This window comes from Pneumocystis jirovecii, assembly GCF_001477535.1.
Source record: "Pneumocystis jirovecii RU7 chromosome Unknown supercont1.1, whole genome shotgun sequence".
Classification (NCBI taxonomy): Eukaryota; Fungi; Ascomycota; class Pneumocystomycetes; order Pneumocystales; family Pneumocystaceae; genus Pneumocystis; species Pneumocystis jirovecii.
The window spans coordinates 107,606-129,844 of record NW_017264775.1 but is presented as its reverse complement, the minus strand read 5'-3'; the positions used below and the strand labels follow the sequence as shown (position 1 = coordinate 129,844).

Here is a 22,239-nt window from a genome sequence, read left to right as displayed (position 1 = left end):
TGGTAAAAAAAGATAATTCTCTATGTTTTGAATATGTGAAAAGGCAGTTTGAATGTTTGAAAAGCTGTAAATTAGTCATATCTAATATTTAGAAAGTTAGATATAAGTTAAAAGAGCATTTAAAAAGAAAGATGTTAGATTGAAATAATTGAAATTAAATATAGATAGTAAAAGGTGTTGGGTCGTTATAGTCGAAAAGAGTATGATGTGTTTTGTGAATAGAGTTTATTTTGAAAAATAGATATGAATGGAGTTATAAAGATGGTAAAAAAAATGATACTTGTGGTGAAAAATGAAAGTTTATGAAGAGGTATTCAAACAATTTGTTGGAAGTATTGAGTACTTTAAATTCGAGGAAGACATGGAGAGATTGAGCTTTTTTTTAGTATAGTGTATAAAGCTCTTTCGAGAGATCCAAACTATAGAGATTAGAATAATAATTGAGATAAAATGTTGTTGGACTTGTGTATTTTTAACTATTCCGGTTCTAATCCAGATAGTCCATGCTCCCATTTTGTTTCCCATTAGCACGTCAGTAAAAAGACGATCACCTATTACAAGAACATGAGAAGGAGAAGTGACATCTGTGTTTGCTTTTAAGTATTCTATAACTTCAGAGAAACACATAGGTTTCTAAAGGATCTTAAAGAGAAACACAATTATATGGGAAAATACTTTCTTTTTATGCCGTAACACAGGGATTTTCAACCTTTCTTCAAGAATGTTTGCCTATAAATTTAAATTTTTAGAAGAATTAAAGATTTAGTAACAAAACCTCGTGAAAATATGGTCCATCAGATATTCCTGATGAATTGCTTACAATTAAGAGTTTATTCCCCTTGAATTCTTTTCTCAATTGTTCCCATTTTTCCTTTTAATTTTGAATAAAATATTTTAAAATGATAAAAGAACTTACTTTATATGCATCATAAAGTTCAAGTTTCTTTGGAATACTTATGCAATTATCTTTATCAATAACAATTGCACGAATATCAACATCTAAGTGAAAATGTGGTGATTTTATGCTATTTTTGAGTGAACTTGAAAGATGATCAGGAATATCTGCAAAAGTTCCTACTGTTATGTGAGGAATCAATAAAGAAGGACGAAATAATGCACAAATAGATGGAAGAATAGCTCCTATATTCATATAAATTCTATTTTTTGTTAACATATACATTTCTATTGAAAAAATTATCATACTTATTTTTACATATGTAGAGAATCTAATTATCGTAAAAAACCTTAAAAATTAAAATAATATCATTACATTTATTATTATATTTATTACTATTTCCTAGTATCTTACGTATTCCTATCCATAAATATTTTATGAGCTCAATTTTGTAAGTTTTTTAATTAATAGATGAAAACTAAGAAAATTGTTTTATTTTTATATATCTTGATGATCAATTTAATATTAATTTATAAATAAATTCTTATTTAAAGGCAATAAGATAAACTGATTTTTAAAAAATTTGGAAAAGAAATAATATTTTTCAGATTATTTCTATATATGTAACAATTTTATGATATCTTAAAAATTATACTAATAGATGATATTAATATATATCCTATTGATAAAATGGATATGATATCTATTTCAATTTGATTAATTGATATTAGTAATTCGTTAAAAATAGAATATCAGGTGAATAGGTCATGATATTATGGTGTTAGTTTAATATTGGTATATTTGGTTAAAAATGTAGCTAATCTATATTAAAATGGTTATTACGGTAAATTTCTGTTATCCAAGCATTTGAAATCATTCTTTTATGCCATTATAATAAATATATTGTTATTGGTATATTTTGACTCTTACATATGAAAATTATGTTTTTCATATATAAATATCTTTTCAAATAATCTACTTATTTTTATTAGTCTTTAAAAATATATTATTACTATCTTTGTCTTGTATTTAAAATGATATTGTTATAGGACAAATAAATATTAGTGTTTTGCGTTTCTAATGAAAACATATATTAGGATATTATTGCTATGTTAATATCAATAAATATGTTAGATCTTTTTTTCTAAATGTTTCCCTTTTAAAGATTGATTATGGAATATTTCCTTTTTATATATGGACTATAATGTAATTAGATATTAAATATTCTTCTTTATTAAAATAAACGATAAATGAGTTAAAATTATAAACCGATACTAAGTATTGTTCATTTTTTGTTTTTGTTATATATATAACATTGGTTATTTTCAATTGCTTATGAAATTTTAAATTTATAACTCTGTTAACATTTTTATTTTTTATAGTTTAGATATTTTACAATTGAATAATAATTTTTTAATTTAAATGATTTTTATTTAAATAAGTTTTTACAAATAATATATCAAGATTTCTATATATGAAAAATATTATTTTTACTGATTTTTTCAATATTTAATGGTTATTTATATTATGGTTTGACTTGTATTTATTTAAAGATGCATTTTAAAACTCTTATATTGGAAAAATTGATAATTACAATAAATGGTTTTTGGGTATATTATATTAATGGTTATTATCATTATTATTATTTTATAATTTATTTTTAGTAATATGAATTTTTCTATGAATAATGATATATGATTTTTTTTACAAAAAAGAAATATTTATAAATTTGTAGCTTTATAAAAAGTAAATTATATATATAACATTCATTCTAAAATATTTTTTAAGTACATAATGCATTGTTATTTTTGAATATTATAATTTTATGTTTTTGGAAAAAAAATTAATTTAAATCTTTTTTAATGTTATTTTATAGAATTTGATAATGTAATGAAAAGATGGATATAATATTTTGAATATTTATTATCTTTAAAAAATGTTTTTACTTTTGCTAATTTTTAAAATAATAAAATTTACTTTATATAAAAAGCTTTAACAATAATTATTTAATCTATTTTGCTTATTACAATTGAATATTAAAATGGTTAAGAATTATATGAAAACAGATAAATTATTAAAAATAAAGGATAAATTTGATATTTTTGATAAAGAGCGGTCTGGAAAAATTAAAATAGAAGATTTACCTTTTGTTATAAAAGCACTTGATATTGAAATTGATCAAGAAGAATTAAATGAAATGAAAAAAACATTAGATAATAAGGATTCGGGATGGATTGAATATACAAGATTTGAGAAGATAATGGCATTAAAAATAGAAGACAAAAATATAAGTTTTGACGTTATAAAAGTAACACATGTTTTGAATTATTTGTAATAACAGATATTTAAGGCGTTTTCTTTATTTGATAAAGATTCTAAAGGAAAAATAACACTAGATGATCTCAAACGTGTTGCTAATGATATAGGAGAAAAATTGTCAGATGATGAGCTAATAGAAATGATTAACGAAGCTTCTTCTTCCGGATATGTAGGTATTATTGAATTTGAAAATATTATGAAAAGAGCTGGAGTATTTTGATTTTTTTAAAAAGAAAATACGTTTAGGTTAATGATATGCTTGAATGATTTTTTTTTTGATTTTTCTATTGCGCAATCCACTAGGATTCATGTTTATGATTCATTTAATTGCAAATTCCATACTGTAGTAATAGTTTCAATTTTGTCAACAAAGTCACGAACTAATTTATTTTTTAGTTGATGTTCTGAATTTTCATATTTATCTTTTGAAGAAAGAATGCTTCTATGATATTTTAAATGTTTAATAATTGTTTTAAAAATTCTATTAGAAATAAATGTTTCAGAAAAATAATTGCAATCTTTAACAGGACAAAACCATAATTTTGAATTTTGAGAAGGTTGGGTTGGAGGAAGTGGTATGATTTGTAGCATTGGCTTGCCTCTCCCGGGTCGAATTAAACTGGATTCAAGTAATATTTTTGTAAACTTATTAAATGAAGAATCATTTGATGTAGCAGAGTTATCAAATTTAAATGGTTGTAAATCTGCTTCAACTTCGGTGTTAAGATAATTTTTCTCTTGATTACTTTTATTAAAATCAGAATAAGTAATTATATTTTTCTTTTCTGAAACGGGAGATTTGTCAATTAACACACTTAAATTTTCTGATATTATTTTATGATTAGGTTTATTTATAGTATCTTCACATAATCTACCGATAATATTTATTTATTATTATTTTAAATAGATAGATACTTACAATTCATGTTTTAAATTTGTATTAGATAAAAATTCATTCATTGTATTCTGTTTAGGATTATTATTATATGCTTCTTTTTCATTTTTTGGAAAATCTGCATGTTTTTTTAATAAATTTAAATTTAATTTGTTTCTTTTATTATTGAAAGTGGTATTTATATTAAATGGTGATTTATAAGAATCATGAGAAATTGTTTCTTTTAAACATTCAGTATTCTTTTTAAAATTTGTTGATATGTTGTTAAGTTTTTGTAAATCTAATTTAGTATCAGACGATTTATAGATTATATCTAATGGATCTAAGATCTCATCTTTTATAATTGTTTCAAAATCTGAAGGAGTATTATAATTTTTAGATTTGTGAATTTCATTTTCAATATATTTTTTCTTGTTTAATTTTTTTTTATTTTTAAAACATGAATCTTCTAGAAAATTTGAAGCATTTGATTTTAATATGTTGTACTTTGAAGTTTTTAATTGTTTATTCATAGATAATTTCAATTTAGGATTCTTTAAGAAATTCAGTTTAAACTTTAAATGATTAGATATGTTTTATAATTAATAATTTTATACTATTAACATATTTTCTAAATCCTTATAAATCTCAGTATGTTTTTGTATAGCTAAATTAGCAAAATATTCAATATTTTGAAGAATAAATTTTAGCGTGGCTCTATATGAAATTTTAAAATTTTTTGTTATCTTAAATATGTTAATGATTGAATAAAAATGATTATCAATATTTACATTATCTATAAATATTTTTAAATTGTACTTTTTAGCATATTTCTGTGAGTCAATAAGTTCGGAAATAAGTTGATCTAAAACTAATTAAATGTAATAAATACAATTTTTTAATATACCTGTAATTTTATATAGAAATTCTTTTTTAGATGTCAAATCTGTTTTATAAGTTACGTTATTATTTATGCTTAATTCTGCTGAGGAGTTATTTAAGTCTAATATAGTTCTTTTGTTAGGTATATTTTTTATTGATTCTGTATTATGGTATATTTTGTTTTTCTTCTCATAAAGTTTTTGAGAATCTTCATTTTTAAAAAACATAGAATCCGTTTCTTTAAGACAAATATCAATTCCCTGTAAAAATTGTTTGTTATTTATTTATAATATTTATGTTCATATGTGTATACTTTACTTATATCAATAAGTTGCTTAAATAAAATACTTTTTTCCCATTTTTTAGATATTTTAATAAAATCAATTAAACCTTCTGCATGGTCTTTTATTTTTTCTCTCATATCGTTTACTGAATTTAAATCATTTCCAAGAAAAATAGCAGCTGTTTCAATATCAAGATCCTCAGGTTTAAAAGGAATATACATTAAAGCTTTCTTTAAGTCATTATATAATTTTCTTCCTTCTGCATTTGCACGAGGAAATGGATATGTTAGTATTCTATTTTGTGATTTTTTGAATAAGAATTCAACATTGAAAAAATCATGCTGTAATTGAAAAGAATCGTCTAATTTCTGCTTATTATTTATTATACTAAAACATATTATTATATTTAAGAGAGGAATAAATTAATAGTTTTAACATATACCTTTCATCCGTAAAGCTATTAGTGAGTTTTAATGTATTAACAGCTTCATTACGTAGAATTTCTACTTTTTTTTTATTTAACTCTGCAATCTTAAATGAATCCTGTAAATTTGATTAAAACAAGAAGGAAAATGGGTAATAATTTACATTACATAATTGCTTAAGATCTTTAAAAAAGAGTGACGTTTGCCAGTTTAATAAAACATCATCCAACATCATAAAAAATAAAAATTTAGAATATTTAATCATTTTATTTTTAACCACTAACTCTTTTTCACCTAACACATGTGAAATCTATAAAGAATATTAATAAAGAAAAAAACAAAGTTTAAACCTACTTGTTCTAAATATTCAGGAAATGTAAATATGCAATCTTCTGTTTCACTTTTTCGAATAGATCTTAAATATACTATTTAAATTAGAAAAAAACATTTGGTATGTTTTGTACAATAAAGATTTGCTTTTTCTATAACTATATCAAATGTTTCTTTGTATTCATCGCTAACATTTCGAATGGCATATAGTGCACGTTGTCCAACAACCCATATCAATAATGAATTGCTAGGAAGTTGTTCAATCTTGTAAAGATAGACATTTCTAAGTTTAATGAAAACTGTTTTTCGTGAAGTGTGTGCAAAACGTACTAAACTATCATTAATTTTCTTTATATTTAAAATCTTTAAAATACTCTGCGTTTCTTCATTCATATGAATAAAGCCTGTTATAACAAAAGGCCCACGCTCTATTACGTCAAATATATCTTCTGGAGGATCTTCATTTCCTTTTTTTAATCTTGGGAGAATTTGCTGTGTAACATATACATAGTTTAGTTCACATTGTGGTAAATCATGAATAGTTCCAGGTTTAAGTGGCTTAAATGTTTGATCTTCTCTCATAATATACACTCTCTAGCATATTCAAATAGATTAAATAGTATTTTTGTAGAGATTTATTTTTCTAAGTGCCATATTGTAATTGAAATAATTAATGAAAGAAAATATATTTGAAAATATATATATTGGAAGAACTAACTAAAAGATAAAAATTTACACTGAAATTCGCTTTTTATGAATTAAAACAAAAAATAGTAATACTTTTCTATATAGTTTCATTAATAATGTAAAAACATGTATTTTAAATTTTAAAGGAAAGGGTTTAATTGATATATAAAATATATTAAAAAATAATCAAGCTAGAACAATTCTCAAAAAGTTTAATATTATTATATATTTTTATGAATTCCCAATGTCAATATTTTTGCATAAACTTAGAAAATAATATTATAGTTTTAAAATATTTTGTATATATGAACTTTTCGTATTTTTTTAGATACATTTGTATAACGGTTTTCTTCAATTTTATAAAAATTTTACAAATTCTATAAAAATTTTACATAAAAAAGACGTTTTTAGTCTTCTCACAAATATATGATAAGCTAAGTTTTTTGTAAAAATTTTTATAAAAATAATAAAACGATCGTGTTAATCGCTAATATTTAGTTGGTGTCTGATAGATCTTGTTTTTTTTATATAGAAATTTCTTTTAACAAATTTTATTAAAAAGAAGTAAATAAATAAATAAGTTTTATTTCTAAATAAATATTTGCTCTGATTATATAGTTCTGTTGACATTTATGAGTTTAATCTCAATAAATAGTATTAATATTAAAAATGCAAATAATATCGATGACTTTTTATTAGTTATTTTGAAATAATTAGTTTAATAATATATCATAATAAAACTTTTTAATTATCTTGTATTTGTACTTTTAATTTAACTTTTATAATTTTAAGTTTTTGAATTATAAAATGTAAAAAAAATAAACCATGATTAAAAAAATTATAATTTATAAATAAAAAATGCCTTATGTATATATTTAATAAGAAAAAATACTATATTTTGGTAATTGACGTATTCATCTTGAAGTATATGTTTCTTTAATGATATTTTGATAGTAAAAAATAAACTCAAATATTATTCAGAATACCAAATGCTTTAATAAAAAAACAAAAGCATTTGTTTTTTTTTTTTAAAAAGAAACAATAGATTATACAAGACATTGAAGTTACTAAAAAATATAAGAATATAAATAAAAAATAACTCTCTTTAAATGATAATATAAAATTAATATTATCATTAATATTATCGTAATTCCCAATAAAGTGACTTTTTCAAAAATATGAAAAATTTGATTTTTAAATAATCAGGTATTTGTTTTCTTTAACCTTTTTTCAATTTATAAATACTGTTTAATATTTTAAAAATATAATTATAAATAAAACCTAATTATATTCTCTGACTTAAGTATATAAAAACAACTTTGCATTTTTAAACGCATGAAGCCATCATTCCATGAATAACATTTGCTAGTTGTTGGTTTTCTATAGACAATTAGAAATTATTTAAAGATTTTAAAAATATGCCTAAAGCAGCTGCAACACGTTCTTTATCTCTTAGCTGTTTGTTCACCTGTTTTTCACTCTGATGTGTATCTTTTTTAATTTTTACATTGATACGAAACCTTGGAGGTAAACAACGTTCAAGACGAACACGAACACATAAACCAATAAGTGTAGCCATTGAACAATGAGGAATAGTTGGTGTTAATTCCACTGTCAAGTATATTATTTTATTCGTTTCATCGTCTTGTAAATATATATCATCTAAATTAACTACTGCAAGTTGTTCAAGTGTTAAAGGATGCTCTGGATCTGTAATATTTGCTAAAAGACCTGATAATGTAAGATACTATAATTGTTTTATAAAAAGACATACTATATATCTCTTGTTTATCTATAGCTTCTATTTGAAAGTTATTTTCTTTTTTATCATCTTTTATTTCGTCAAAAAAATCAATCCATTCTTTTAAAGATTTTTCGTTTTTTTCATAAATAATTGGGTTTTCATTTATAAGAGTTGTTCTGCTCATAATTTTTTCTCAATATTATTTTTTTGATATTTTTGAATTAAATTTTTACTTTTTCTCTTGAAATACGTATCGCTGTTGATTTTTTATAAAAAAAGTTTAACTTAGAGGATATGTTTTTATAATTTTCTATTTATATTGACTTGATTTTTTATGGTTATGATAAAATTATCATTTAGATTTTTTTAAAAAATAGAGATATTATATTTAAAAAAAAAAAATACTTAATATTTTCAAAAAACATTTTTGTATTATTTATTATGAATATAATATATTATTTTGTATTGTTTATATCTTTTTTTCTTTGTATATTTTTATTTTATTTAAATTATAAATTTTGTAGACAATTTTTTACATATGATCAATAAATAAATATATATATAATCTATTTATTTATGTATAAATATATTTTAATTTTTTTTTCTTCTAAACTAAATTATTTTTTTTAAATTTAATATTTTCAATATTTATTTGATTTTTTTGTTTTATAAATATTTTGTAAATTTGATAATTTTAAAATTTTTTATTCAAATTTAGATATTTATATGCAAAATATCATGTTGAATGTTTTAAGTGTGGTAATATTTTTCATTACTTTTTTCATATATATTTCTTTTTTTAGAAATATTGCACTTAAGAAAAATCTGTTTTATATAAATTCATTTTTTGTAATAATTCAATGTATTGATTATCAAAAAATATAAACTTTTTAATATAGACAATATATTTTTTAAAATAAATCATTTTAAGTTTATATTATTTTAAATGATTTTTTTAAAAAAAAAAAGTTTATATATATTTGTTTCAAATAAAATTATATTAGGAATATTAAGTTTTTTTTATCTAAATTTCTATAAAAAATAAATTTTAAGCTATTGATTTTTTCAACATGATTTCAATTTTAAATATTAAAAATATTTTTCAAAAAAAAGTATTTCTGGTATTGGTGAAACTTTTGCCATATTTTTACTATTTTAATTTATTTTTTGATTTTTTATGCTAATAAATATGGTTTAATTTGACAAGCGATAAACGGAGTAACTGCGTCAAATCGGGTGCCTCCATTTCATTCTTAAAAAAAGATTTTTATTAAAAATTAAGATTACTTGAATATAAACGTATTGAGATAGTATTAACAGGAAAGACAGTGAGAGATCATTATGTCTTCCCGAAAGAAAGTTCTTTTAAAGGTTATTTTTAAGTTAAATTTAAAAAAATATATTGATTGGATTTAGGTAATTATTTTGGGAGATAGTGGGTAAGATTTTAATAATTTTAAACATTTCTAAGCTCTAAGCGCTGGAAAAACATCACTTTTAAATCAATATGTCAACAAGAAGTTTAGCAATCAGTATAAAGCAACTATTGGCGCTGATTTTCTTACAAAAGAAGTTACAGTTGATGACCGTGTTGTAACTATGCAGGTTAGTAAATATTAGAAACGTGAACATAATTTTGAGCCGTTTAAGTTATGGGATACTGCTGGTCAAGAGCGTTTTCAGTCTTTAGGAGTTGCTTTTTATCGAGGTGCAGATTGTTGTGTTCTCGTCTTTGACGTGACCAATTCAAAGTCTTTTGAAACTCTTGATTCATGGAGAGACGAGTTTTTTATACAAGCAAGCCCTCGTGATCCTGAAAATTTTCCGTTTGTTTGTCTTGGTAACAAAATTGATGTTGAGGAAAGTAAGCGAACGGTATATTATTTAAACGAATTCAAAAGGATATTAATTAATGGGAAATAGGTTCCTCAAGCACGCGCCCGTACTTATTGTGAATCAAAAGGGAATACTGAATATTTTGAAACAAGTGCAAAAGAATGTATAAATGTAGATCAAGCATTTGAGCATATTGCAAAAACTGTTCTTTCCTTGGAATGCGAGAATGATTATACAGGAGAATTTCTAGATCCTATTCAAATTAACCTTGATTCTGAAAAGCCTGGCTGCTCATGTTAATAAATTTATAACTAATTTACTAATTCTAGTTTTTTTTATAAGCCTATTTTTAATAAACATGTTTTTTCAGTTCTAGGGTTTATCTTTGTTTGCTTTTTATTAATATACAATATTATATAAACTTATTAGGGTTTTAATTCATTAGTTTTATCCAATGAATGAAATTAATATTTAATGTCTAATTCAATGTAATTAAATTTAGACAATTTAAATATACAATATGTATATTAGAACATTAAAAAGTGAATTATCAAAATCTATTTTTTAATTCTCTTAGTTTTGCCATAACTTTGATAGAATCTGATTCTCCTGTTGCTTTTTGAATTTCAATTGACTATGAATTAATGAAATGTAAATATAAAATATATTAACGTACATCAACCATCATAAAAGGATTATAAGTTTTTTCATCATCGATAGTGAACTTCCCACATGTAATTTTATTATTGTCTACAAATTCCGAAACTTTAGATAATTTATCGGAATTAAATATACTTTTGGCAAATCTTATGTTAGATTTTGTATATTCGTGGCCAGGCTTTTTTTAAAAATTTAAGTTTAAATTCCAAAAAATTAAAACTTACATAAATTTTTGTATCTCCAGGAAGAGATGAAAGAATTTTATTTAGATTCCGGTGCATTTCTTCAGCGTTTCCTAATTATAAGTACATAAATGGTTATTTTTTTAATATACCTTCAAAAAATTTGCCACAACCGCCATTAAAAAGTGTGTCACCAGTAAATACTGCTCTCTCTTCTTTATCTTCCACAAAATAACATATAGAATCTCTCTACAATTATAAATTTAATTCTTGTAATAAACTTTTATACTGTATGACAAGGCGTATGAAGACTTTTAACTATAATTTCTCCAATTTTGAATATTTCTCCATCCTTAAGAAAATAATTAACACCTTCTGCGTTACTTCCACCGTAGACTTTTATATCTTTGTATTTTTTAAGCTATATTTAAAATTTTAAACATATTCTTATATGTAAAATTTAATTACCATTTTTTTATTTCCACCTGCATGATCACTAAAAAAGTTAGAAGATACATATATATTCCTTTAAAAAATAACTAATGGTGATGTGTTGTTATGATAGATGAAAGATGTATTTTTTCATTTTTTTCAAGTTTTTCTAAATGTGGGAATATCCTAAGAATATTATTTAAATAATTTTTCAAAGAAAAAATCATATACGCTTCTGGATCAGCTGGATCTACAATTGCTGCTTCTTATACATGTTATATATTTTTTTCTAAGAGTAATATTCACCTTGTGTATTATTACATATAATAATATAACTATAATTATCGGTTTTCAGAATTTCAAGTGGAATAATCTTCATATTTCGCTTATGCAATCGAAAACTGATGAGTTTATAAGTTGGAAATGTTAATATACATTTTTTATAAAAAGTTAAAAATTGTTTCATAAAAAAACGAGATACAGATAAAAGATAATATATAATGATTAATAATAAAAGTACTTAACAAATATATAATGGGTAATAAATATATGATTTTTTATTTTTTATCTTGTAAGAGATGATTTAGTATGATCTGTGGATAATTTAGTTTGACAAAGGTTTAGGTTTCATAGAGCGTTCATTCCATCCAAGTCGAGTAGCAAGACCAGTAAACCAGTCAGAACTCTGTTTTGACCGATGAACAATTGGAAAAGGAAATCTTGATGCTGAAATGGTTACGTAATCTCCTTCTAAAATTAAAATATAAGTAATTTATCATAAAAATATAAATATAATAGGAAACAAACGCTTTATTTCTACTCTATTTCTTCCGTCAAAGCTAACCCACTATGAAATATTACTTTTTTGATAATAAATATATTTTGAATATTTACCGCAGTGCTTCTAGCATTGTATGGAACTGCAACATGTAAAATCATAGAATCATGAACTAATAAAGGTCTAAATGATAATGTATGTGGACCTACTTTAAATTATATGTTTGTTCTATAAAAAATTAATGTATTACATATCGGGCTTATAAGTATTGCTGGTATATCAGGATGACAAAGAGATCCTCCAGCGGAAAGCTATTCTGAATTAAGCTTCCTCTGATTTGTTATAATAACTTACTGAATATGCAGTAGAACCTGTAGGTGTAGAAATACAAATTCCATCTGCCTGTACAGAAGTAAGATGTTTATAATCACCTATATTATTAGATATATAGACATTAAAATTATTAAATTAAATACCGTAAAGTTCTAGTGAACTTAAAAATGCATTTGGGCCACGATCCTAAAATTGTAAAATATAATTTAAAATAAATAAATGTTTTACCACAACAAGATCGTTCAATATTAAAAATGATTCTTTAGGTTCATGAGTTACGCTCATTCCATTTTTTTTATTTTCTAGTATAGATTGATCTAAATTCTTTATTTCGTCAACAAGTTGTCCATTATTAACTTTAACACGCATTATTGTGCATTTAAATCTCATTCGTAAACTAACAATAACACCATGATTAAATATATTATCTAATGTATTATCAAACATCGAAAAATCAAACATTCTTTAAACATTATTGCTTTGTAAAGTTTGTTTTTATATTTACGTTAAAAATCCTAATGAACCAAGAGAAAAAGAAATAACAGGAGGAACTATTCTTTGAAATAACCAACTACTAAATAATACAGTTCCATCTCCACCGAGCTAAAAAATTAGTATAGTTTTAAAATTGTTAATTCTTTATTTACTGTAATTATAAAATCAAATAATGATGCATGTTTTCTACATAGTTCAAAAGTCCAATATTTTAAATAGTTTTTAAAAGATATATTTGACTTTATAATGCCTTCTGAGTCAAAATCATTATAATCTTTAAAGGTAGAATTAACATAACTATAAAAGAATATCAATTCATATTTGTAATTATATAGTTTATCATACACTGAATATTTTTTTTCAAAATTGGACTGATATGATAAAAGCCAAACTACTAATTTACGAGTTAATAAAATAAGAGATTTGTCATGAGTTTTAGTAATAATAAGGATATTTCTTATTTCAAGCATAATTCGTGTATCACCTGATATAAAATAAAAATTTATTAACAAAAAAGAAATATCTAATACCCAAACTTTTCTTTTAAAAAATTAAAATACAATATTACTTTATTCAAAAAAAAACTTACTGAAAGCTTTCTCATATTGAACACCATATCAGAAAGCATTTTTTTATTGACCATTTTTGGCAATACTGCCTTAGAGTCTTTGACTTGTTTTTTTAAAGATATTTCCATTAAATGGCATCTTGAGTAATTATTATTCTCATGTTCTTGTTTTTCAAGATAATGAAGAAAATATGATTTATCTTTATGTTTACATGATCTTAGTGTTTCCATGGATTTCTCATTGAGAGAATAACTTCGTTTGATTAAATTGTTGTTTTCTGGAATCTGATCTTCTTTATTATTATCTTTTATCAAAATCTTTTCAAAATTTCCATTATTTTTAATTATTATTGAACTTGTTATGGAATCATTTCTTTTTTGTTCTTGATCATTATTCATTTTATGTTTTTCTTTTTAGATATTCATTAATATTCATTTATAAATTTTCTAAAAATCTATTTTTTCTTTAATTTTGTAAATCATTTTTTCTGATATATACTTATTCGTAATATCAAAAAAATTAATAGGTTTTAATAACATATTAAAAGCATATGAAATACTTGTAATAAGACAATTATGAATCATTTTGTTCATATTGTTCCTTGGAGATCATGTTCAGAGTTCAATGAAGTTCGTGATTGGTTTTTTGGCCCATCTAAAAGTCAAGAAACATTGATCAAAGGGCTTTCAAGAGTTTGATTATTTATTATGAATTAAATAGTGAATATTGAATAATTATAGGTGAGTGCATGGCAAGTTCGTGGTAGAGTGCCTCATGCAGTTGAAGCAACGGCGAATTTAACGTGTGTTTTGGTTCAAGAAGAGCGTGGCACATGTGATCCTCTTGGATTACGTTTATCCTATGCAATGGCTCTTACAAGGTTTTTGAATTCTTTGTTTTTATTTTATTTATTTATTGGATATTCAGATTTGTTAATGGGTTCTTAGATCCTGAACAACAAGGTCAATATGCCATAACGATGCAAACTCTTGCACGAAATATCGATCTTCCTTTGTCTTTTGTCGAAATCCGCCATGCAGCTACACATGAGCAACTTCCATCTCTAGTATTATTGCGCTCTATGGCAATTCGTGCATTAGAATGGTTATTAGATAAATATTGGTCTAAATCTTCCGGAAACACAATAGATCTAAGTGGAAAACCAAAAGAAAAGAGAATTGAAGAAATTCTTAGAAATTGGGAAGCATTTCAGGAAAAAAATTTTAACAACTCACTGGAAAACAAAGTTAAGGATTTCGACAGTAAAGATATATCTATAATGATTAAAGAATGTATTATTTTGTGTAGTAGTTTTGGTGGAATTGAGATAACAACAAATCAGCTTTTAAAAAAAATAATAGCATTACCTAAAGACATGAGGTTATTTTTGTTTTATGAAATTTACTTGGCAATATATAATTATAAATAGTAAGGAAGACTTTTTTAGCAAAACATATGAAATTTGGTTGCCATTTATTAGAAAAGTATCTTCATCTATGTGTAATTTAGTACAATTCTTTTTTTCACAAATTATTTTAAAATTAGGCGCTTCTGATGCAAAAAATAGTATGTTTTATATGTTTTTTTTTTTAAAAAAAATAATGTTGTTAGATTACGTCATGGATTCTTTGCCAATTTTTTCTCTTTCAACATTAAAAAAAACAAAAAAAAAAGAAGAGGATATGGTTTTGTTTGACATTTTATTATTGTGGCTTCAAACCATTTTGAATCAAAAACGCTTAAGCAATGATTCCATAAAACCTTTTTTCCCAGAATTATCAATACATAAAGTGATTCAAGCTTGTATACAACAAACGGATTGCTAGTACTGATTTTTCTATATGTTTAAACCAATACTTACTTGTCTAGTACTGCTCAATTGTTACAAAATATTATATCATTTGACGAAAATCTTTCAAAATCTTATGAATCCCTTATTTCTTTGCGTATTAATACCAATTCTCAAGTAAATTCTTTGCCGATGAAACGTCCTTTGGAACAAATTGGAAATGAAATTGATCTGTTTAGAAAGCGCCTTCAAAAATCACTTATACATTATTCTAATTCTGATCAATCTACTCAAGAAAATAATGATTCTACTCAAGAAAATAATGATTCTACTCAAGAAAATAATGATTTTGCTTTAGTTCTTGGAAATGGCCGATGGAGAAAATTTCAGGGAACATTTACTCCTTTGCCAATAGGCATGCCTTAACTTCTTTTTGTTTTAATCTTTTGTTCATTACCTATTTTTAAACTAATATCTAATAAAAACTATTTAAGCTCTTTTTAAAAGTTTCTAAAAATTTGTTTAAATGATACTAGTTCTTGTCAATATTTTTAATAGATTTCTATTCTTTAATAATGTACATTTTTTGGGTTTTTATGTATTTTCTAAGGAAAAGAAAATACTATTATTCAATGATTAATTAGTTTCACTGGTAATACGATGCAACGACTTGAATTTGATGAAGTTTTACCATTAGAAAAACGTATATTTTATCCAGTTATTTCAACACTCTGATCAGTAATAGGAATAAGACTATACCCGTCTGAAAACGTTCTTGACGAGACTCTTCACGAAATACTTGAAGAAACATTTGAAGAAAACGTTTCTTGTCGTCCAGTTAAAATATCAAAAGTGTTGAGTGATAACTCGATTAAAACATCATCTGGAGTACCTGTTGATGCATTATCTCTATCATCTCCTTGTGTATCTTGTAATCAACAAATTATCCAGGAGTTACCGCATAAAAAACCTGTAATTGTACGTCCGCAAGAATCACTTTGTATGTGCATTATTTTTCCATTCATCTGGCTAATTTTGCAAAGTACTGGCCCGGTTACGTGCTTTTTTTCCATTAGAACAATCTCAGCCTGTACAAGAACAGCAGGAAGAGTCAGAGTCATCAAAGCAATTATAGCTTTTGGTTTATATTAAAACAAAGACACGTGTAATGCCACGAGTAAAAACTATTGATCTTTATTTTTCAAAGTCACAACAGCTTTTAGAAGTAGCTTCTCAGACGGTAGGTTTAGTTATATTAATGTAGCACAACGGACTGTTATAAAATATACAATGAAATACTATAAGATGATGCAATATGTTTTTTAGTGTTTACCAGTATTTCCTAGTATTGTTTTGGAGCTACATTACTACTATATTTGTGTTATAATTTTTCTAACAAAAGCAGACACGGATTAGCACGAGATATCGTGCCTCAGACAAGGCACAATTGTCTATAAAAACATATGACCCTGTATCAGGTATTTGTATTCGATTTCGGACAGACCGTGCTGTTGATGTTGCACGACTAATGGCTGCCGCTTGTACACTCGGCCATACAATGGCTAATACAATAGAACCACAGGTGAAAATTGATCAAGTACAAGTGGTTCAAACACAGCAGGCAACGGAACAAGGACAAGGAAAAAAACACAAGAAGCGCCGATAAGCGTTTAGAAAAACATGTATGACGTAAATAATGGGTATTTATGTACAACAGGCTCTTTGTATACAATAAGTATTATGTATACAAAAGTTATTCGTGTATAACAATAAGTGCTTTCTAATTTCTATCGGATATCTCTATTTTTCATTTTCTATTCTTAATCCTTTATTCTTGTGGTTATATAGGAGTGTTATGTCGATGTCGATAAGCGATAAGTAATAATCGATAAGTAAATGTTATAGCATGGTAAATAAAGATGTCGTGCACTCTAACTAAAACTCTTCATCAAGAGAAAAAGTATGTGCATCGATTGGATCATAGTCATGTTTTTTAATACTGGCCATGATACCGGATTTCTGGTAATCCGAAACACGCTTTTCAAAGAAATTGGTTTTTCCCTGCAGTGAAATGTTTTCCATGAAATCAAATGGATTGGTTGCATTGTAATATTTGTTATTCCCAAGGGCAACCAAAAGCCGATCGGCTACAAACTGTCCCTTGTTAAAAATGGCCGAGTATTATCCCGATGCAACAACATACCTCGATGTATTGCTTCATAAGCCCGGCATTGATCCCCAGAAGAGGACAGGGCAGTGAGGACGTTAAAAAGTCTTGCTCGATGCTGACTGCCTCGACAATAATGGCCTGGATTGTCTCCTTACTGGGACGTTTGCGAAGATGGCTAAAAAGCAAGCAAGCAAAATCTGTATGAAGCCCTTCGTCACGCGAAATCAGCTCGTTTGAGAACGTCAGACCAGGCATCAGGCCCCGTTTCTTAAGCCAGAAAATCGATGCAAAGGATCCACTGAAGAAAATACCCTCTACAGCGGCAAACGCCACCAGCCGCTCTGCAAAGGTCGATCGTTCATCTGCGATCCACCGAAGCGCCCAGTCTGCTTTTAACTTGATGCTTGGGACTTGTTTCCGTTAGTTTTGCACCTCTGATCCCTGCTCACTCACTCGTCTCAATTGCATCAAAGAGAAACGCCATCTGCACCGGATCCCGGATATACGTCTCAATCAGCAGCGAGTACGTCTCCGAGTGAATGTTTTCCATCATGATCTGGAACCCGTAGAAGCACCGTGCCTCTGGCACCTGCACCTCATTGCTGAACCGCTCCAACAGATTCTCGTTCACAATCCCATCTGATGCCGCAAAAAACGCAAGCACATGTGAAATAAAGAATCGTTCGTCCTCATTCAGCTTCCTGTCCCAGTCATGCAGGTCCTTTGACAGATCAATCTCTTCTGCTGTCCAGAACGACGCCTCTGCTTTCTTATACATCTGCCAAATCTATTTTGATCAGTTTTCTCCCTTCTTTTCCGCCGTTTTTCCGCGTACCTCGTGATATTTGATTGGGAAAAGCACAAATCGCTTCCGATTTTCCATCAGCAGCGGCTCTTCCTCCCGTTCACTGTCTTTCTCCTCAACTTCTTTCTTTGCTTGTTTCTTCATGTCAATTAGTGCTTCTTTCGCCCTTCTTGCTGCACAAAGCTCGTCCAAACCCAATCCCCCGTTGGCCGACTCTATTTTCTACGTGTTTTAGCCTGCTTCTGCCCGTTTCTCCCCTCTTGTTCCGCTTACCTTGCACATCGCTTGCTCGTACATGTTTGCTCGTTTGGCTGTCGTCGCGTCGGCGCGTCGCCTTATATTTACGCGGCGCACGTGACTCGCGTGGCTCCCGCCGCCGTTCCCCTGCCACCCGTCTCCATGCCACCTGTTGCTTAGGCATCGTGCTATGGAGACAATACCCGGGCAACTGTTTCCCTGGCGATACCCCTAACCCTAACCCTAGAATGAGCACACCGGGTGACAGGGCGACACATTAATTTGTCCACGAGGTGAATGCCTTCCCAAACATGCAATCCTAACGCTAACCCTAACCCTAAGCTCGTCAGGCGGAGCCAGGGAGCCGCACAGCGCACATCCCGTCTTCCGGGGTTGGTGTAGGTAGTAGGTAGGGTTTACGGAAACAGGAGTGCTTGGCGCCGCTCGAGACATCAGCTTGGGTTACTCCGGGCCGCTCCTTGTGCATTAGTCCTGTGTGTCAGGAGTGTCAGGGTTGTGTCAGGGTTGTGTTAGGGTTAGGGTTGGTAGTAAAAGAAGGGTTAGGTCTAGGGTTAGGGGTGCCTGTTTGGGAGGTAGGGGCGGTGCCTTGCTGCAACGGGCGCACCATATGTTGGCTGCCTCTGGGGGAAGCACGCCGCATCGATACCAGGGTTGGGCTGACTCTTGGGTTAGGGTTAGAGATACTATGTTGTGTTAGGGTTAGGGTTACTATATTAGGAAACATTAGGGTAGGCTACCTAAAAGGGAAGCTCGGGGGTCTCGTCTAGCGTCTGTCAGTGTTCTGTCAGTGTTAAGTACCCCTTCCGGCAACTCCTTCCGGCAACTCGCCTGGTTAGGGTTAGGGTACAGTATCCTAAATTAGGGTTAGGGCTGGGCGGGCAAGCAGCGTAACCCCGCCGCCTCGGGAGAGCACGGGCATGGAGGGAGCGACGGCGCAGCGCATCAGAACGGTGCTTGGAGTACTGAGAGCATTGGAGTGGTCACGTGCATGGCACGGCGCGCGCGCATCGGCCGAATACGGCGCACGTGTTGCGCGCGCAGTTGCCGCGCAGGTGTGGAGAGAGGAGCGGCAGCGGCTCCGGCTACCGACTGCTGCCGAGGCTGAGGCTGCCTGGCACGGGCTGCGTGCACTGCGTGCACAGGGCCTCCCCGTGTGTCGGCTGCCTACGCGCGACACTGCGCTCCGGCTCACCGTGTGTCTCGTTGAGGCGTACGGCTTCTTCAAGCTCGGAGAGGTGCTTGGCCGCCGGCATCTGGTGGGATACAGGGTGTAAGCGCATTGCCGGGCAACGGGTGCCAGGGGGACGGTTGGCAGGGGAGCGGTTGGTGTGGAGACGGTTGACAGGACAACAGTTTATTGAGGCGCTGGGTATCAGTGTGCCGCGGGCGCCGCGCCGGCTGAGACGGGGTCTCTGGCGGGCGGTGCGCGCCTGAGGCGCCGCTTGGCTCTCTTAGAGACAGCAGGAAGTAGGCGAAGCATCCAGGAAGGGACGTCGGAGCCAGAACGCAACATGACATGGACAATGCTGCAGAGGTTAGCAGAGAAGAAAGAGAGAGGAGAGTGCCTTCGGAGATACTCAGTGTCAGCGGCAGAGAAATAAGTGATGGCACGGCCAGGCCGGCCAGCACGGCCGGTACGGCCGATACGGTGGATATAACTATGTGCGGAAAGAGGAAGGTCGTAGTTGATGACGAGTTCGACGCCCTTGAAGTCGATACCGCGGGACAAGATGTCAGTGCAGATAAGGAGGAAGAGCTCGCCTTGACGGAAGCGGTGGAGGAGGGAGTCACGCTGTGCCAGTGTGCGGTTGCCATGGAAGACATCGATGGGGAGAGAGTCGGACCTGAGGAGGCTGTATAGGTCGTTGGCGCGCTGGACAGACTGGACAAAGACGAGGGCGGGGAGGGGGAGGCCACTGTGGATAAGCTGTTTGAGGGCGACGAGTTTGCCCTCTTCAGAGCCGACATGGACCAGTTGTTGGTGGACAGTGTCGACAGCAGTGTCTCTGTGGAGGGTTAGAGAGAGAGAGAAGGGAAGAGGAGAGTGGAAGAGTGAAAGAGGGAGAAAGGGAGAAAGGGAGAAAGGGGGAAAGGGGCACGTGCTTTTTCCAGACGATGACTCGGACGGGGCGGACCATGAAGGAGTGGGAGAGGGTTTCGACGCTGGAGGGTATTGTAGCGGAAAACAGGGATTTTTTTACGTCAGAAGCAATGTCAGAAGCAAAAAATGAGATAAGCTTGGAAGTGTGTTGAAGGAACTCGTGATCGAAGAGCCGGTCGCCTTCATCAAGGACAAGGTGACGCACACTGGGGTAGCTGAGTGAGAGAACAAGATATGAAGAAGTCTACCTGCTGTAATTTAAATTTTTTTCAAGAATAGCCCTCAATGCCATCAGGGGAGTAGAGATTAGAATGTCGTATTTAGAGCCATTGATGTTGGAGATTGTGGATCTCTGGAGATGGCAAATCCTGAATTTTTTTCCATGAGTAAGCCGTTTGATTTCCCGGTAAATCTGATGATCAGTGAAGAGCAGGAGAGAGCCAGAGATACCTGCTTGGAGAGTTCGTTTACCGGGGTGACTATGAGGGCACGGAACCCATGATCAGAGTGTTTTTTGAGATCGGCTAGCATAGGTATAATGAATGCCAGTGTTTTGCCGGAGCCGGTAGGGGAACAGACGAACAGGTCTCTCCCGGCAGCAGAGATGGGGATGGCTTGTATCTGAACGGGAGTAGGTGTTTCAAAGCCGTATTTTTCCAAATTTTTCAGGAGAAAGCTAGGAAACTGAAGCTGTTTGCTCATTGCAGAAAAAGTCATGATTGGGTCGGGGACATCGTCTCCAGAAACACGTATGCGGAATAGACGCTGAAAATTTTTGATTTCTTCTTCTGTAGGCGCTGATGATGTAATTTTTTCCTCGGATTCTACATTTATGGTACTTTCTTTCTGATCTGCTTGATGGCAATGTTGATTTTTTTCCAAAAAAGAGTATAAACACAATGTACCTTCCTTTCTTTTTGATTCTTGTGTTTTTCTTTTCTTAAGATTAGTTCCTCCAGTTAAAATTGAAAAAGCATCCATATGTCCCAAATCAATAGGTTACATCGTTAGTTTGTAAAAATCTGAAATACATATATATATTATAATATTTATTCATTATGTTACAGGATATTCTAGCTCTTTCTACAGCTAATGAATGATGATTCTTAGTATCAAATAAGATAATGATGGTATTAAATGATTTTTATAGTACATAAATAGAAAGACATGTTAATTATTAAATTTCGGTACTAATGTATGTTTTTTAGAAAAAAAAGTTCTGGTTTTCAAGAGAGCCAGTAGAAATATAAAATCTTTTTCGTCTCGGTTGTTTTAAATATATTTTGCTATATATCTGTTATGTTTTATAAAAATAATATCAAAATAATAACAAAATATATATTATGTGTGTTATAAAAGTCAAGCTTAGTCCTTCCCCATATTTAAAGCCT

The 22,239-nt window shown here is 29.5% G+C and overlaps 12 protein-coding genes across 12 annotated transcripts; 5 read left to right on the top strand and 7 right to left on the bottom strand.

Annotated features, from left to right (window-relative positions):
- Positions 1-344: 344 nt before the first annotated feature.
- T551_00064 (HAD phosphatase, family IIIA) lies at positions 345-1,150 on the bottom strand (the record flags this gene model as incomplete). Its single annotated transcript, XM_018372331.1, has 5 exons — positions 345-419; positions 463-633; positions 676-729; positions 776-871; positions 917-1,150. 5 exons carry the CDS (start codon positions 1,148-1,150, stop codon positions 345-347), a joined length of 630 nt encoding a protein of 209 aa, XP_018231271.1.
- A 1,786-nt stretch (positions 1,151-2,936) lies between these two features.
- Positions 2,937-3,434, top strand: T551_00063 (uncharacterized protein; the record flags this gene model as incomplete). Its single annotated transcript, XM_018372330.1, has 2 exons — positions 2,937-3,203; positions 3,246-3,434. 2 exons carry the CDS (start codon positions 2,937-2,939, stop codon positions 3,432-3,434), a joined length of 456 nt encoding a protein of 151 aa, XP_018231270.1.
- Positions 3,435-3,526: 92 nt separating this feature from the next.
- T551_00062 (uncharacterized protein) lies at positions 3,527-6,591 on the bottom strand (the record flags this gene model as incomplete). Its single annotated transcript, XM_018372329.1, has 11 exons — positions 3,527-4,085; positions 4,134-4,663; positions 4,706-4,834; positions 4,880-4,953; positions 4,996-5,230; positions 5,284-5,641; positions 5,697-5,797; positions 5,843-5,989; positions 6,034-6,104; positions 6,144-6,338; positions 6,384-6,591. 11 exons carry the CDS (start codon positions 6,589-6,591, stop codon positions 3,527-3,529), a joined length of 2,607 nt encoding a protein of 868 aa, XP_018231269.1.
- A 1,425-nt stretch (positions 6,592-8,016) lies between these two features.
- Positions 8,017-8,695, bottom strand: T551_00061 (iron-sulfur cluster assembly protein CIA2). The gene is made up of 3 exons (XM_018372328.1): positions 8,471-8,695; positions 8,119-8,427; positions 8,017-8,076 (listed from the first exon to the last, which is right to left on the bottom strand). The coding sequence occupies exons 1-3, from the start codon at positions 8,622-8,624 to the stop codon at positions 8,024-8,026; spliced, it is 516 nt and encodes a 171-aa protein (XP_018231268.1). The 5' UTR covers positions 8,625-8,695; the 3' UTR covers positions 8,017-8,023.
- A 1,086-nt stretch (positions 8,696-9,781) lies between these two features.
- T551_00060 (Rab family GTPase YPT7) lies at positions 9,782-10,576 on the top strand (the record flags this gene model as incomplete). Its single annotated transcript, XM_018372327.1, has 5 exons — positions 9,782-9,811; positions 9,857-9,879; positions 9,919-10,045; positions 10,091-10,315; positions 10,364-10,576. 5 exons carry the CDS (start codon positions 9,782-9,784, stop codon positions 10,574-10,576), a joined length of 618 nt encoding a protein of 205 aa, XP_018231267.1.
- A 250-nt stretch (positions 10,577-10,826) lies between these two features.
- T551_00059 (hydroxyacylglutathione hydrolase) lies at positions 10,827-11,929 on the bottom strand (the record flags this gene model as incomplete). Its single annotated transcript, XM_018372326.1, has 9 exons — positions 10,827-10,910; positions 10,953-11,114; positions 11,161-11,231; positions 11,271-11,367; positions 11,408-11,539; positions 11,587-11,614; positions 11,659-11,736; positions 11,782-11,815; positions 11,857-11,929. The coding sequence occupies 9 exons, from the start codon at positions 11,927-11,929 to the stop codon at positions 10,827-10,829; spliced, it is 759 nt and encodes a 252-aa protein (XP_018231266.1).
- A 225-nt stretch (positions 11,930-12,154) lies between these two features.
- Positions 12,155-14,123, bottom strand: T551_00058 (uncharacterized protein; the record flags this gene model as incomplete). The annotated part of the gene is made up of 12 exons (XM_018372325.1): positions 12,155-12,300; positions 12,358-12,397; positions 12,445-12,533; positions 12,579-12,639; positions 12,683-12,759; positions 12,805-12,847; positions 12,890-13,124; positions 13,167-13,264; positions 13,309-13,453; positions 13,502-13,640; positions 13,687-13,696; positions 13,746-14,123. 12 exons carry the CDS (start codon positions 14,121-14,123, stop codon positions 12,155-12,157), a joined length of 1,461 nt encoding a protein of 486 aa, XP_018231265.1.
- A 177-nt stretch (positions 14,124-14,300) lies between these two features.
- On the top strand, positions 14,301-15,940 carry T551_00057 (rRNA-processing protein LAS1; the record flags this gene model as incomplete). The annotated part of the gene is made up of 6 exons (XM_018372324.1): positions 14,301-14,417; positions 14,466-14,605; positions 14,653-15,105; positions 15,155-15,291; positions 15,337-15,550; positions 15,595-15,940. 6 exons carry the CDS (start codon positions 14,301-14,303, stop codon positions 15,938-15,940), a joined length of 1,407 nt encoding a protein of 468 aa, XP_018231264.1.
- Positions 15,941-16,174: 234 nt separating this feature from the next.
- On the top strand, positions 16,175-16,649 carry T551_00056 (uncharacterized protein; the record flags this gene model as incomplete). Its single annotated transcript, XM_018372323.1, has 3 exons — positions 16,175-16,217; positions 16,260-16,514; positions 16,558-16,649. 3 exons carry the CDS (start codon positions 16,175-16,177, stop codon positions 16,647-16,649), a joined length of 390 nt encoding a protein of 129 aa, XP_018231263.1.
- Positions 16,650-16,682: 33 nt separating this feature from the next.
- On the top strand, positions 16,683-17,180 carry T551_00055 (uncharacterized protein; the record flags this gene model as incomplete). The annotated part of the gene is made up of 2 exons (XM_018372322.1): positions 16,683-16,754; positions 16,920-17,180. 2 exons carry the CDS (start codon positions 16,683-16,685, stop codon positions 17,178-17,180), a joined length of 333 nt encoding a protein of 110 aa, XP_018231262.1.
- Positions 17,181-17,449: 269 nt separating this feature from the next.
- T551_00054 (ribonucleoside-diphosphate reductase small chain) lies at positions 17,450-18,786 on the bottom strand (the record flags this gene model as incomplete). The annotated part of the gene is made up of 5 exons (XM_018372321.1): positions 17,450-17,668; positions 17,718-18,094; positions 18,138-18,471; positions 18,520-18,711; positions 18,763-18,786. 5 exons carry the CDS (start codon positions 18,784-18,786, stop codon positions 17,450-17,452), a joined length of 1,146 nt encoding a protein of 381 aa, XP_018231261.1.
- A 1,182-nt stretch (positions 18,787-19,968) lies between these two features.
- On the bottom strand, positions 19,969-21,829 carry T551_00053 (uncharacterized protein; the record flags this gene model as incomplete). The annotated part of the gene is made up of 4 exons (XM_018372320.1): positions 19,969-20,751; positions 20,847-21,054; positions 21,097-21,260; positions 21,299-21,829. The coding sequence occupies 4 exons, from the start codon at positions 21,827-21,829 to the stop codon at positions 19,969-19,971; spliced, it is 1,686 nt and encodes a 561-aa protein (XP_018231260.1).
- Positions 21,830-22,239: the final 410 nt, after the last annotated feature.

What these genes read in the sequence shown, in the direction of transcription:
- T551_00061 (XM_018372328.1), bottom strand. Translation starts at nt 8,624, where the DNA reads ATGAGCAGAACAACTCTTATAAATGAAAACCCAATTATTTATGAAAAA. An exon ending in AGATAAACAAGAGATATATA is followed by an intron (nt 8,428 to 8,470) that starts GTATGTCTTTTT and finishes TTACATTATCAG; the next exon opens with GTCTTTTAGCAAATATTACA. An exon ending in ACGTGTTGCAGCTGCTTTAG is followed by an intron (nt 8,077 to 8,118) that starts GCATATTTTTAA and finishes AATTGTCTATAG; the next exon opens with AAAACCAACAACTAGCAAAT.